We start from the raw sequence: 13,077 nt of genomic DNA, 5'->3' as shown, positions 1-13,077 counted from the left end.
GCCTCGCCGAAAGGATGCGCTGTCCTCTGGCCCAGTGGTGCGCTGGATGCCCGGACACAGAGCCCGGAGACCCCGCTCTGCAGCTCTGCAGCCGCGGGCGCCTCCTTCGTCTCTGCGATCTCAGCGCCGATTTCTCCTCCCCTTCCTCCAGACTCTCCTCCCCTTCTCACGTCAGCAGAACCTTCGGTCCAGACTCTTCGTCAGACAGAGGAAGGGGGGCCAGGGCCCAGGAGAGGGAGGGGATGGGCTCTGTCTCCCTGCTCTGAGGGCTATTGCGGTAAAAAGGGGAAAAAGCTGAAGGATAGTAGCTAACCACACAGGTGCCAGAGATTCCTTCTTTGCTTCCAATTCTTCCTTATCAACTAGCCACCCACCCATCCATCCACTCATTCATTCATCAATAAAATTTATGAAGCTTCTACTCGGTGCTTGGCCTTGTGCTAGGCTTGGATATAATAGAATGAACAACACACCTTGCAGTTGCTTGCTTGGGGGCAGAAGAGTGTAATGACAATTACAGTACAGGACATGCGTGTGGAGGGCTGGGTTGGGCGCTGCGCTCAGCCCTGCTGCCCTCCTGCACAAGACCACTTCTCCATGTTTCACTCTGGTGAGGTACCATTTCTCAACAGCATTTGGCACTGTTGACCACCCCTTCCTCTAAGTGCTTTCTTCCTTGACTGCTAAGTCCCACATACTCCTGGTTTTCTTTCTCGCTTTTTAAAATTTTTTTTTTTCAAAGAAAGTTTAAAAAAATATTTTTATTGATTTCAGAGAGGAAGGGAGAGGGAGAGAGAGATACATCAGTGATGAGAGAGAATCACTGATTGGCTGCCTCCAATAGGCTTCCTACTGGGGATGGAGTACACAACCCAGGCATGTGCCCTTGACCAGAATTGAACTCGGGACCCTTCAGTCCATAGGCCGATGCTCTATCCACTGAGCCAAACCAGCTAGGGCTTGATCTTCTTTCTCTTGCTCCTCTTTTCTCCACTGCAGGCTCATCCTCTTCATCATCACTCAGTGTCTGATCCTCAGAGGCTTAATCCTACCAAGGCCTCCTCTTAGCTCACACTGTTCCCTGCACCCGGGGATCTCGCCCATGCCCACAGCTTCACCCTCAATATAAACAATACAAACCAACACATATCCGGTCCCCAGATTTACATTTCCGACTCCTGTTACTGAACCACCTCCCAAAAGTCAGGTTTGCGTGCCCAGTGCACCAGTAAGATAAACACTGAAACAATGGTGCTTGGAGATCAAGGTTTATTTGATTTGGCCAAATCAAGAAGACAGAAGAGCAAGAGCTCTCAAATCCATCTTCCGAAAAAAGCAACAGTAGAGAGTTTTTGTGCAGCTAGGGCGTAGGGGAGGGGGCGTTTCAGGGAACCGAGGGAGAAATCTGTTGATCATCAGTTTCACTCCCACCTCTCATCTGAGTCCGACCCTTGAAGCCTTCTTCTTTGACCTCGAACCTTGGATGACTCAGAGGGACCTCAAACCCCATGTGGCCATGCTCTTCCCCTACTAACCCGGTTGTCTTCAAGTATGTCCTCCATGAGTGGCACCCTCGTCATCCAATTGTGGCCAGATGCTCAGGTGACAGTCCTCAGAGTGCCCTCTTCCTTACCGCCCCATCAAATCCTTTCCAAACCCTGCCCATTTTACTTCCTATATAACTCTCCTCTATTCCGCTTCTCTCCATCTCTACCACCATTAGTCAAGCTACCTGCCGCACAGACTGCTTTAGCCTCCTAATTCCTAACTGGGGCTCTGTGTCCACCGTATTTCAACATCCTTTCCCCATCTGTTATGCATAGTGCAGATGGCGTGATCTTTTCAAAATGCAGATCTGTTCATGTCCCTTTCCTGCTTAACAACCTTGAGTGGCTTCTCCTCGCCAACAAGGTAGATAGTATTTTAGACAGCTCATACATGGTTCTGCATGCTTCGCCCTATGCTCTCTGCAGCTTCATCTCACTTTTCAAACATTCACTGCAGTCACACTGGATTTTTTTTTTAATGTCACAAGCTTGACTTATATTAGGCTTCTCCTCCCCTTAGTCAAGTCCTTAGCGTTCAGCGGTCAGCTCAAGCATATTTGCCTGAGAAGCCTTCCCCAACTCCTAGAATTGCTACTCAGTGTGATTTACAGACCTGGGAGCTTGTTAGAAATGCAGAATCACAGTCCTTTTAACCAGATCCCCATTAGAGATACACTTGTCTAAGAGGTTTGATACCTAATAGGTACTTTTTTCTCTTATCTTAGATAAGGACTGGAAAGGAGTATCCTGTCAGTCTGTCAGGAAATCCATTCCCTCTTCTCTTCACCGAACCAACTTCTAATTTGTCTCCTCTGTTGTGAAATTTTCCAAATATGGGAAACTCTTCTAATGCCTTTAGCAGCCTCCCACCTCTTCCCTCCCCCCAACTCATTTCAGCACCTCCTCAGGATTTTCTTTGGTGCTGGCACAGCCAACATTCCCTGAAGATTTATTTATCTGTGTTCTTGTGTCTGCCCTGGAATCATTCCCTTAACTTTATGTGGTGCTGGGCTGTTCATATATGTTATCTTGTTAGGGCCTTGCAACAACCCTGTGAGAATATTATGATCAACCTCATATCAAAGCTGAAACGGACTCTGAGGGGCTGATAGGATTTACTGCAGACACATAGGTACATGATGTTTCTGGGACTTGCTCTAATTCCAAGTTCATCTCTTAAAATTCTTTCTGGATGATGGAAGACTGCCCCTGTTATAGGTCTTCAACACAGAGGGGTGAATTTTGGTGGCCCCAGAACCTGGAAATGAGTTTTCTTTAAGAGTGAAAGAGGAAAATGCATAGGGAATGCCAAGACATTAAGATGTGATTGAACTTTGAGGTGCTTCCAATCCAGTCACTGTGCCAGGGCATCATCTTAGGAAAGCAGGACTGAGCCCTGGCCAGTGTGCTCAGTGGTTAGAGCGTCAGCCCATGGACTAAAGCAGTGGTCGCCAACTAATGGTCCGCGGATCACTGGTGGTCCATGAGGTCCGAAAGGTTGGCGACCGCTGGTTTAAGGGAACCTTTGGAGCAGCGGTCACCAACTGGTGGTACATGAGATCCGAAAGGTTGGCGACCGCTGGACTGAAGGACTGCCAGTTCGATTCCCAGTCAAGGGTATGTACTTTGGTTACAGGTTCCCCAGTCTGGGTAGGCAACCTGCAGTAGGCAACCAATCGATGTTCCTCTTTCTCCCCCTCCTCCCTCCCTCCCTTCTACTTCTCTAGAAATCAATGAAAAAATATCCTAGGGTGAGGATTAAAAAAGAAAAAAGGAAAGCAGGACTGAAGCAATGGATCTATGGCTTGGACTTGCCTTTTGGCAGATGGCTGGTCATCCCCATCTATGCTTTAGTTCACCTGTTTCACCAAAGCCCTGAGGACTATGGACTTCCAACTCACTACATTCATCAGCCCCTCAGCTTCTCTAAAAGATGGTGTCCAGAATGATGGTCAGCAGGAAGCCTGGGAAGAAGACTTTAAGGGACTGACCTCCTTGGGTTAACTCAAGGGACAGGCCCCAGGCTGGCCAGCAGCACTCTCCAGCTGACCAGAGCCACCCCATGGTACAAAGGCGAGAGCTGGGGTGACCCTTCAGCACAGCACTTTCAAAGGCTCCGTGTGGCCAGCCTCTCCGCATGTGCACCTCTCGGACAGCATCATTTGTGACAGTGAGGTCTTGGAGAGGCCTCCAATCAGTCATCAGCGTCTGTCTTCCTGGAATGCTAGTTGTCAAATTCTTCTGGGTCCTCATAGCCTTGGCGTCTCAGTTCCAATATCCCCTCCCAACCATCCTAAAGTCTTTCCGTGGCCTCTCCCCTCATCTAGTTAGTTCTTCACATCACCCTGTTCATTTCCATTACCAGCAACTGTCAAATCTGTGGCAGATTTTTAAAAAAATTTACTTTTTTAAAAACTGATTTGCTTGTGTCCATTCCATCCCCACAATGTACCTTCAGAACTACAGCACGTCATGGGAGCTGAGAACCTGCCATGGGAGCTGAGAACCTGCTGAATGAACAGTTGTTAATTTCCCCCAAGCCCTTAAAGGCATCCTGTCCATAGTGTGTACCCCATAGGTTGGGCTCAGGGGCACCAGACCTATGCCTCCCCCCCCCCCCCCCCCCGGCACTGGCCCCAGGCTCCCAAGAAACAGTCAGGGAGCCAGACAGCAGGGTTTATTGAGATGCACACCCAGTGCCTGAGGGCAGCACTCTCCAGCTTCCTGTGGGGAGGAGGCCTCTGGTTTCTCCCAGACCTTCACATTCCGGGCAATCAATGTACTGCTCTTATTCTCAACTAACAGTGAGGCACAGATGCTCTACAGCCAAGAAACAGGACAAGAAAGGTGGCCTAGGTTTCCGTCACCTGATTCTCTGTGGGGCCGAGCTTGCAGAGGTGGGGGCAGTGCTGTGACCAAGTCCCTCCACCCCAGGCTGACGGAGGAGGAAGAGTCCAGTTCCCCTGCCCCAGAGGGCCTGGCACCTGCTCCTGACAAAGCAGGGAATAATATTAAATAAAAATAATTTATACAAAATGGCTCATACAAAAAGCTGCGGATGGAGGGAAGAGACGCCTCTGAGAGATTGAGATGACTGGAAGGGACAGGAATGGGGAAGGACTGCCACTTCTCCTGGTCCCTAAAGCAGAGCCCTCCAGCCGCCCAAGGACCGGAGGGAGCTCTGGCGGGCAGGGGAGGGGCAGAGCAGGGCTGGGGGCCCTCAGGGGGCCAGGCTGGTGAGAAGGTTGGTGAATTGCAGGGCCTGCCCCGCCAGCTGTGTCACACACTGTGCCATCTCTTGGGCTGCAGAACCAGATGGGTAGCCCAGAGCGGCCCCCTTGACAGCGAGCACAGTAGCCTGCAACGCCTGGCCCAGCGCTGTACCCGCAGCCCCAACCTGTGCTCGGAGAGGGGCGGAGGTTGCCAGCCGGCCCAGGGTGTCCCCAACAAACACCAGGCGGTGAGCAGCCACCACCACCTGCTTGCCATGGGGCACGAAGAGGCGTGGGGGCTGGTGGGCCCTGCTGCTGGACATCAGGGCTGCCACGGCTGCCTGCAATGCTGAGTAGTGGTTCTGGCACTGCCCTGCATAGAAGTGCAGGAGCTGTAGGTCTCCGGCGGGCAAAACCAGGTGCTCCCCTGGGGACAGGACCTCCTAAGGGCAAGAGGAGTGGTCAGTGGGATCGCTCTCAGTGTCACTTCTGCTCTCTCTTCCTCTCTCCTCCCCTCTTTTTGTTCCCCAGCCCCGCCTTTCTTCCTAGTACAATCCCTTTAGCTCTTCCCTCTGCAATCAGAAAATTTAGATGCTCATAACGAGCGGCAGGAAAGTGCTCAGAGTTGATGCCAGACAAATCTGGATTCAAACAACCTCAAACAAGTCTCTGAACGTCTTTATTTCCTTATCGCTAAACTGGGGAATCTAGTTCTGCACTGTCCAAAATAAACATAATGTGAACACACATGTAATTTTAACATTTATAGTAGCCACATTAAGAAAAGTAAAAAGAAACTTTGTTTTTAAACTCCTAATATACAAAAATGTTAATTTCAACATAGCCTCAATATATAAATTGTTGAGATTTTTTTTCATACTAAATCGGCAAAATCTGGTGTGCATTTTGTATCACACACACTTCCATTCAGACTAGCCACAGACAAGCAATCAATAACCATATGTGACTAGTGGCTACCATATTGGATAGTGCAGGTCTAGTATCTGCCCCCTAAGGCTGCAGGGAAGACAACTCCATACAGTATATAGAAAGGGCTCAGAACAGAGCATTGCACACTGTATGCCCTCTATGAGCACTTGCTATGGCTATAATTAGTGTTGACTCATGTGATGTGCTTAGTACAGGGTCTGGCACTTGGTAAATACTTGATAAATGGTAGCCATTGTGATTAAGACTAAGGAGACCACCTCACTTTCCTAAGGCCCAGAGAGATTAGCCACTTCAGAGCCCCTGGCGTCTTAATGGTGGAGTCGGGATTAGGAGCCAGGTCTCTTAGGAACCCAGGAATTCAGCTGAAGGAGCCTCAGAAATCACCTGGCCCAGCTCTGACCCACAGCCCAGAAACTTGCTGCTCTCAACTGCTTGGTTTTCTGATTCCTCTCCAACATTCTTTCCCCGCTTTCTGAATTCCTGAAATCCTTTTCTAAGTTCCAGCTCCTTCCTCTTGAATTTTAACTCGTCTTCTCCAACTGCTCGGAGTCAATGAGCTTATATCCCTATCCTATTCTGGTTCCCTTGATGGTTCAGTTAAGAACATTCCTCCTCCTATGTTCCTGCCCCGCTTCCCCAGCATCACCCGCACAGGATTACCTGCTGCTCCGGTGGCCCCCTCTCCAGCACCTCAGGATCCCCGGGGAAGGCTTTATCCAGGGGCCTAGATCCCTGAGCTTTATCCATACCCTGCAGGAAGGGTCAGGGTCTCAGTGCAGGGGTGGAGGAACAGGGCAGGGTGGCCTCCTTGGCCCTCTCCACTTCCCCTTCCTTCTGGAGGTCTCTGCTGCCATCAGAGGTTGCAGTCCTGGACTCCAGGTCTGAGACAGCTCTGGTGGCAAGTCAGAGGGCTCAGGGGCCCTAGGATGGGTTTAGGGGAGGAACATAGCACTGGTACAAGTGGTGTGGCCAAGTACTAGGGTCCCAGGCCAGAGGGTGCAGGGCCAGTAGAGGGGAAGGAGGGAAGGGAGGAAGGGAGGGTCTGCAGGTGGGCCCCAGGCCTCCTCCCTCCTCCCTGTGGTTCTCCAGCGGGCACTTTGGGAGGGGCTGGCTGGAGGTGAGCTCACCTTCAGGTGGACGTAGTCGTACTCCTCGGCCACCGGGATGCCCTCATACTCATTGTGGTGTCCTGCTGAACTGTCCTCTGCCTCTTGGCCCTCTGAATCCCCCTCGACCTTAGGGCCCCCATAGCCAGGCAGGCGGGGTGGAGGTGGGGGCAGAGGCCGGTCCTGGATGCTGCCCTTTCTGCCTGGAGCAGGAGAAGGAGCCGGGGAAGGACTGGGGGCCTCAGGGACAGGCAGGGCGGGCAGAGGGCGACGGGACAGGCTCTCTGCAGAGGGCAACCGGGGCCTGTGTGAGGGTGGAGGGCTTCTGGCTAGAAGCAGGGCCAGGGTGTCCGGGTCATTGGAGGCTGAGGCTCCTGGCGGCTCTGGAGGTGCCTCTGGCCCCAGCAGGGGCATGTCGTAGATGCCCTCCTCAGTGCCGCCTTCCCCATCGGCTAGCAGCTCCTCAGGCGCTTCATACAGATTGAGCAGGGCTGATGCCCGTTTCAGGTTGGAGGGGGCAGCATAGAGGGGCGGTCCTGGTTCTCGGCCCTCCTCCCATTCCACATCTGGCTCCAGCTCTGACGGTGACTTCGGGGCCAGAGGCACATCATAGGGAGCTTCGTCCTCTCCAGGGGGTTGTGGGGTGACCCGGGCCAGAGGGCGGGAAAAGGAGGCAGGGGAGTCATAGGGGTCACTGGAGGGAACTCGGAGGGCAGAGGAGGGCACGTCGTAGACCTGGAGAGGGAGCAGCTAGTTACCATCAGGTTCAGCACTGGCCTCCCTCCAGAGCTGTGTCGGTTCCCTGCCCAGCGTACATACAGACCTCTGGTCCTCACCTCCAAGACACCTCCAGGGGCAGCCAGTTGGGTCCCGGTGCCTCTAGGGACCTTGTAGATGGGGTCAGGGGAGGGCAGGCAGAGTCCAGTTGGAGATCCTGAGGTCAGACAGGGCCGAGCTGGGGGTGGCACCACATACACCTGGGGAACCAAGACATGTGGGTCAGGAAGAGGGTGGGAATCAGGGAATCAGATAACAAGTGCCTTGAAGGAGCATAGACACCTTCCGGCCCCCTCCCCGTCCCAAGGGCAAGGAGAACCCAGAAAGGGTTGGCAGACAGGCTTCCTACAGCAGAGCCCCTTAGGGTTCTCCCCGCCCAGCCTCACTGCAGGCACCCGCAGAAGGGAAAGGGGTGTCCTGGCTTGGGGTTGGGAGGGCTCTAGCTCTCACCTCCTGGTCTTCATTGCTGTGCTCTGGGGCTGGATATGGTGAGCCAGGCTCAGCTGGGGGCACCTGGGAGAGGCTGGGCTTGGGTGCTGGACCATCAGGAAGGAGCTTCACTCTGTTGGCGGGCACAATGCCCTGCTGGCCATGCAGGGAGCAGAGGCACCAGCCGTCCAGCCCACCAGCACCCTCCCTCTGCAGTACCCGTAGAACGTCCCCTTGGCGGAAGGACAGCTCCTGGGGGGACTCAGCGGTGTTGTCGTAGAGTGCCCGGGCCAGCTGGGCCTGGTGGGAGTGGGAAGAGGGGTCTTCACAAACATATTAGGTCATGGCACCTCCTGCTCAAAACACTTAGAGCTCATTTCCCTCAAGCTAAAAATCTGACCTCCTGGCTCAGCTCTTCCAGGTGGCCCTGCCTCGTCTCCCACTTCTTTCCCTGCACTCTTCCTCTTTCTTTCTATTCCTGAACTAGACAGTGTGTTCCTACCTCGGGGCCTTTGCACTTGCTGTTTCTTTTACCCAGAAGGCTCTTCCCCTGAATGGCCCCTTTTCACCCTTCAGTTCTGCTTAAATGTCACCTTCTCAGAGATCTTTTCTTCACTCTTCTTCCACCCCATTCTGTGTCTGTCTCCATCCATGGCTTCCTTCATAATACTTTATACTATTTGCCTATTTTTATCATTGATTTCTACCCATACAGTGTAAGCCCTGTGCGAAGGACTATTATATTCCTAGCCTCTGCAAACGGGCCTGACCTGGTATCAGTCCTCAATAAATATATGCTAAATGAATTTCTTTCAAAGCCTCATGTAGACAAGGAAGTTCTGCTAAGGTCTCCCGTAGAATTTCCTTTACCTTCCGTTTCCCAGTCAGCATCCCCCACAAGCCAAAGGTTAGATGAAGCAACTGCAGAGAGCCCTTACTCTGAGAGGGGCTGGGAGAGGCCCAGCCCAGACAGTACCTAGGCATAATAAGGAAGAAAACAGAAACCTAAGCAACTGTTTTGTTCTCAATCTGAGCAAATAAGGTTCAGAAGAGGATGAGGTTACCATGGAGAAAAGTACGTAGCTGTGTGTGTGTGTGTGTGTGTGTGTGTGTGTGTGTGTAGGGAGGCTGATGCATCAACCAAGAGCAAGCATTTATCAGTCTGTTTTCAGTCCTGTCTGGTAGGGACATCTAAGCTTTTTCCTTGGAGAGCCACACGCTCAGGTAGAAGTCTCAGATACCAAGTGCAAATTATGTATCCAGACACTGTGCAAGTCTTTGCACTAATCAGCTCATCTCATTCCATCCTCACAGCAACCTTAGCGGGAGGAGCCATCATTATCCCCAGTTGGAAAGAAAACCGGAAGAGAGAGGTTAGTACTTTACCCAACAACATACAGCTGGTGCAGCTGGTGGGGCATGATTTGAACCCCAGGCTGCTTGATTCCAGAGCCTGCACTCTCTCTCTCTCTTTTTTAAAAATATGATTTTATTGATTCCAGAGAGAGGAAGGGAGAGGGAGAAATAGAAACATCAATGATGCCCTAGCCAGTTTGGCTCAGTAGACAGAGGGTCAGCATGCCCCCTATTGGGAACTGGGGATCAAGCGCACAACCCAGCAGGTGCCCTGACTGGGAATCGAACTGTGACCTCCTGGTTCATGGGTCGATGCTCAACCACTGAGCCACATTGACCAAGCCAGAGTTTACACTCTCAATCACTCTTCTACTGCCTCTGCACAATCACAAACATTAAGGATCTACTTGTGAGAGGGATGTCCCAGATTGGAGAGGGTGCAGGCTGGGCTGAGGGACAACCCCCCCCCCCCAGTGCACAAATTTTGTGCACCGGGCCTCTAGTCCTATATAATAAAAGGCTAATATGCAAATAGACTGAACTGCGAAACAACCGCAACAACCAGTCACTATGACATGCACTGATCACCAGGGGGTGTGCGATGGAGGAGCAGGTGAGAGGGGGTGCCAGATCAAGGGGTGCCGGTTGTTGCCATTGGGGCGAGCCTCTCGTGGTTACTGAAAATTCTTTGCTCCTGCGCACCATGGTCCCACCCAGCGCTTGCACCTGCTGCTGGCTCCAGCCCCGCTCGCACCCGCTGCCGGCGCCCCAAACACCCCCCAGGGCTTCTCCACCTCCCCCTGCTCCTGAGGGGAGATCAGGGCTGGCAGCCGCCTCTCACACCTGCTGCCAGCAACGGCCCCAATCACACCCACTGCCGGAGCCGCCACTTGCACTCACTGCCAGCTCTGGCCCCGCCGCTCGCACCCACAGCCTGTGCTGCCCCTTGCACCCGCTGCTCATGCCCAGCACCAATCCTGAGCAGGTATGAGCAGAGGCTGCCAGCCCTGATTGCCCCTGAGGGCTTCTCCACCTCCCCCTGCTCCTGAGGGGCAATTGGGACAGCAGCTGCTGCTGGCACCCGCTGACGGCACAGGCCCCAATTGCTCAGTGGCTGCAGTGGGGGAGCGGGAGCTGGGCTGCTGGCAGACAGGGGACCGGGGCTCGGCGGGAGGGGCCAGGGCGGGGGCGGGGAGGATGGGCCGAGACCCGCCCCTGTGCCTACTGCAGCCTTGCAGACCACAGTTCCTTTCAAGGTGCAAGAATTCGTGCACTGGGCCCCTAGTATATATATTTAAAAGGAATCTCCTTTTTTCTTCTTATATTAGTAACAGTGGTTAAGTCAAGAAAGTCCATGACTCAAGTATGATTCAGGCATATTATACACAATTTCCCTTTGCTAGCCACCTCATAGGGCTCTGAGTCCACAATGTCCTTTGGTAGAATCAAGCTCAAACCACTCACAGTATTGAAACATATTCCACTTCAGTTATGTTTGCTAGGTGATTGCCCCTGCTGGCAGCTTCCCAAGCAGTGGTGGCTTACACAGTGATGGTGGAGAGCATGTAGTTAGGCATTATTGAGCAAGTAATCCCCATGGGCTAACGCAGTAACAAGTCTCAAGCTGAAGGTCCCTGGCAGGCTGTATTTGGCCACCAGGCCCTGGGGAGGAGGATGCTCTGCTCAGCCAACATGATGCATGTTTCCCTTGGCTAGTGTCCCCCTCGGATGGAGAGGTTGTCCAGCCCTTCATGGCTGGATGATGTCAACAACAAACCGACTTCTCCTTTTGCCTGATTCCAAACTCATCAAACCATTTTCTGATTGTATTGGCTTCTGAAGGATATTGTCCCACAGAAAGAAAACATGCTAACCAGATGACACAAACTCCTGGTTAGCGTGGCACTTTTCTTTCTAACTGTAAATTACAAATTAGTATTTTGGGTCCAGCCTAACTGGGTTTAAGAGCACAGTTTGGACGGAGGCAGAAGGTACTGGGTTTGAGTCTTGGCTCTTTCGCTTTCTAACTGGGTGACTTTGGGCAGGTTGTTAAACCTTTCTGAACCTGTTTCTTCTGTAGAACTCCATATCCATATCTGAATATCCATTTGGATAATAATAGTACTAGCTTCACAGGGATGTTGTGAAGACTGGATGAGATAATGTCTCAAGCAATCAGGGCAAAGCTTAGAGCCAGTAAATGCTCAATAAATATTAGCTGTTACTAGGATCCTGTGAGTTTCATTAGCATAAATATCCCACCCCCACCTCTGGTAAAAAGGGAAATCTACCTCCTGGGACTACAGAGCTGATCAGCTGGCTTCTGGGCCAGCATCTTTATGTCAGAGTACACACACTATTTTCAGGATCTCCCCCTTCCCCAGCTCTGAAAACTATGATGGTTTTTCCCACCATCATACAGATGGAGGAACTAAAAGGAGTTTGGTCTGAGGAGGAGTGAAAATTGAACTCTTCCTACAGGAATATGGGAGGTGTGGGGAGGCATACTTCTCTTTCCAGCCTCCTTTCCAGAGTCCCCATTCAGAGGGGGCCAGAAAGCAGATGGCAGCCTCCCTTATCACTGAGAATCCCAGAGCCTAGGGAAGGGTGGTTAAGAGAACAGAGTTGTTTAGAATTCAGATGGCAAGGAGTGCAAGACAGCAAGAAGAGGTGGGGCTGTGGAGAGCGCCTCCCAGTGTTAGGTTTGAATTCTGTCCAATCGGGCCAAACCTCTGGGCCTTGCAATTGCAAGCACCCAGGCCAGAGTCGCTGATAGACTGATTGATGACGGGTGTGGTCACTCCTGCTCTACCCGCCTCCTCAGGGACTAAGCTGACTTGTGAGAGAGGGGCTGCCTTAATGGGGGTGGCAGTGGGCCACACGCTCTCTGGGATGCCTCCTCCCACTGTCCCATCACGCCAGCCAGCTGTCTCCTCGCTTTGTACCCAGAAAGTGGCCAGAGGCTGGCTGACATCACCTCCCCACTCCGTCGATTTTCTCTTTCTCCCTGCCTGATCTCTCTGCCTTTGCTTCATTTCCTCCCTTTCCTTCATCCCTCCTCGGGCCCTCCAGCCTCTCCCATTTTTCTGAGCCACCTCCATTCTTCCAGCCCCCTCCCAACCTTTCACTGGCCTCCCAATCACAAGCCCCTGCCAGCCACCACCGGCCATCTGTTCCCGCCAATAAATGAGCACATAGGACTCGGGCTAGACTTGCCCCCTCCCCTCTTTGCAGGACAGCCTGTAGAAAGAAAAAGAGAAGAAGGGGAGGGGGTGGGGAAAAGGGGGACTCCAGACACAGAGGGATGAGGAGAGAACACGAAACAAAAGTGGAGGGACACAGCCTCCTGGAGAAGAAAGGGACCAGGAAGAGAGACAAAGAGAAGGCAGAAATAAAAGGGACAGAGTGCAGGGCAGCTGTGACGGTCTCTACCCAGCCGCCTCCTCTCCCGGGTGGACTCACCGACGTGGCTATGGCCATGGCCGTGGCCTCCGGCGTGGCCTGCTCCAGCCACGCTCAGTTTCGCTGACTTCAGCAGCGGCTGCCCCGCACCATGGAGGCGGCCCCCAGCTTTGGCGCCTGAGTCGTGGCCTCCGCAGAGGTTGGAGGAGGAGAAAGAGAAAACCCACAACTCCCCCAAATGGGAGCAGCTTGTCAGGCAGAGATGAGCAGCGGGCGGGCTGGGGCGTCGCTGCGGGA

General features: G+C 52.8%; 1 protein-coding gene across 3 annotated transcripts; it reads right to left on the bottom strand.

Annotated features, from left to right (window-relative positions):
* Window positions 1-4,209: 4,209 nt before the first annotated feature.
* EFS (embryonal Fyn-associated substrate) lies at window positions 4,210-13,019 on the bottom strand. Of its 3 annotated transcripts, XM_006100042.2 has the most exons (6): window positions 12,841-13,019; window positions 8,044-8,322; window positions 7,653-7,793; window positions 6,838-7,551; window positions 6,371-6,460; window positions 4,210-5,202 (listed from the first exon to the last, which is right to left on the bottom strand). In XM_006100042.2, exons 1-6 carry the CDS (start codon window positions 12,856-12,858, stop codon window positions 4,768-4,770), a joined length of 1,677 nt encoding a protein of 558 aa, XP_006100104.1. In that variant the 5' UTR covers window positions 12,859-13,019; the 3' UTR covers window positions 4,210-4,767. The 3 variants fall into 3 exon arrangements, with proteins under 3 accessions (XP_006100104.1, XP_014320956.1, XP_023619448.1); XM_014465470.2 differs by lacking the exon at window positions 6,371-6,460 and having other exon boundaries at window positions 12,841-12,998; XM_023763680.1 differs by lacking the exon at window positions 8,044-8,322 and having other exon boundaries at window positions 12,841-12,998.
* Between the last annotated feature and the right edge of the window lie 58 nt (window positions 13,020-13,077).

Source organism: Myotis lucifugus, unplaced genomic scaffold, assembly GCF_000147115.1.
Source record: "Myotis lucifugus unplaced genomic scaffold, Myoluc2.0 scaffold_297, whole genome shotgun sequence".
NCBI lineage: Eukaryota > Metazoa > Chordata > Mammalia > Chiroptera > Vespertilionidae > Myotis > Myotis lucifugus.
Note: the sequence above shows the minus strand (reverse complement) of the source record. Positions and strands in the feature narration are given on the sequence as shown.

Coding starts and splice junctions, on each gene's coding strand:
- EFS (XM_006100042.2), bottom strand. Junction 6,461..6,837: donor ACGACTACGTCCACCTGAAG/GTGAGCTCACCT, acceptor CCCTTCCTGCAG/GGTATGGATAAAGCTCAGGG. Junction 5,203..6,370: donor GGGGGCCACCGGAGCAGCAG/GTAATCCTGTGC, acceptor TCTTGCCCTTAG/GAGGTCCTGTCCCCAGGGGA.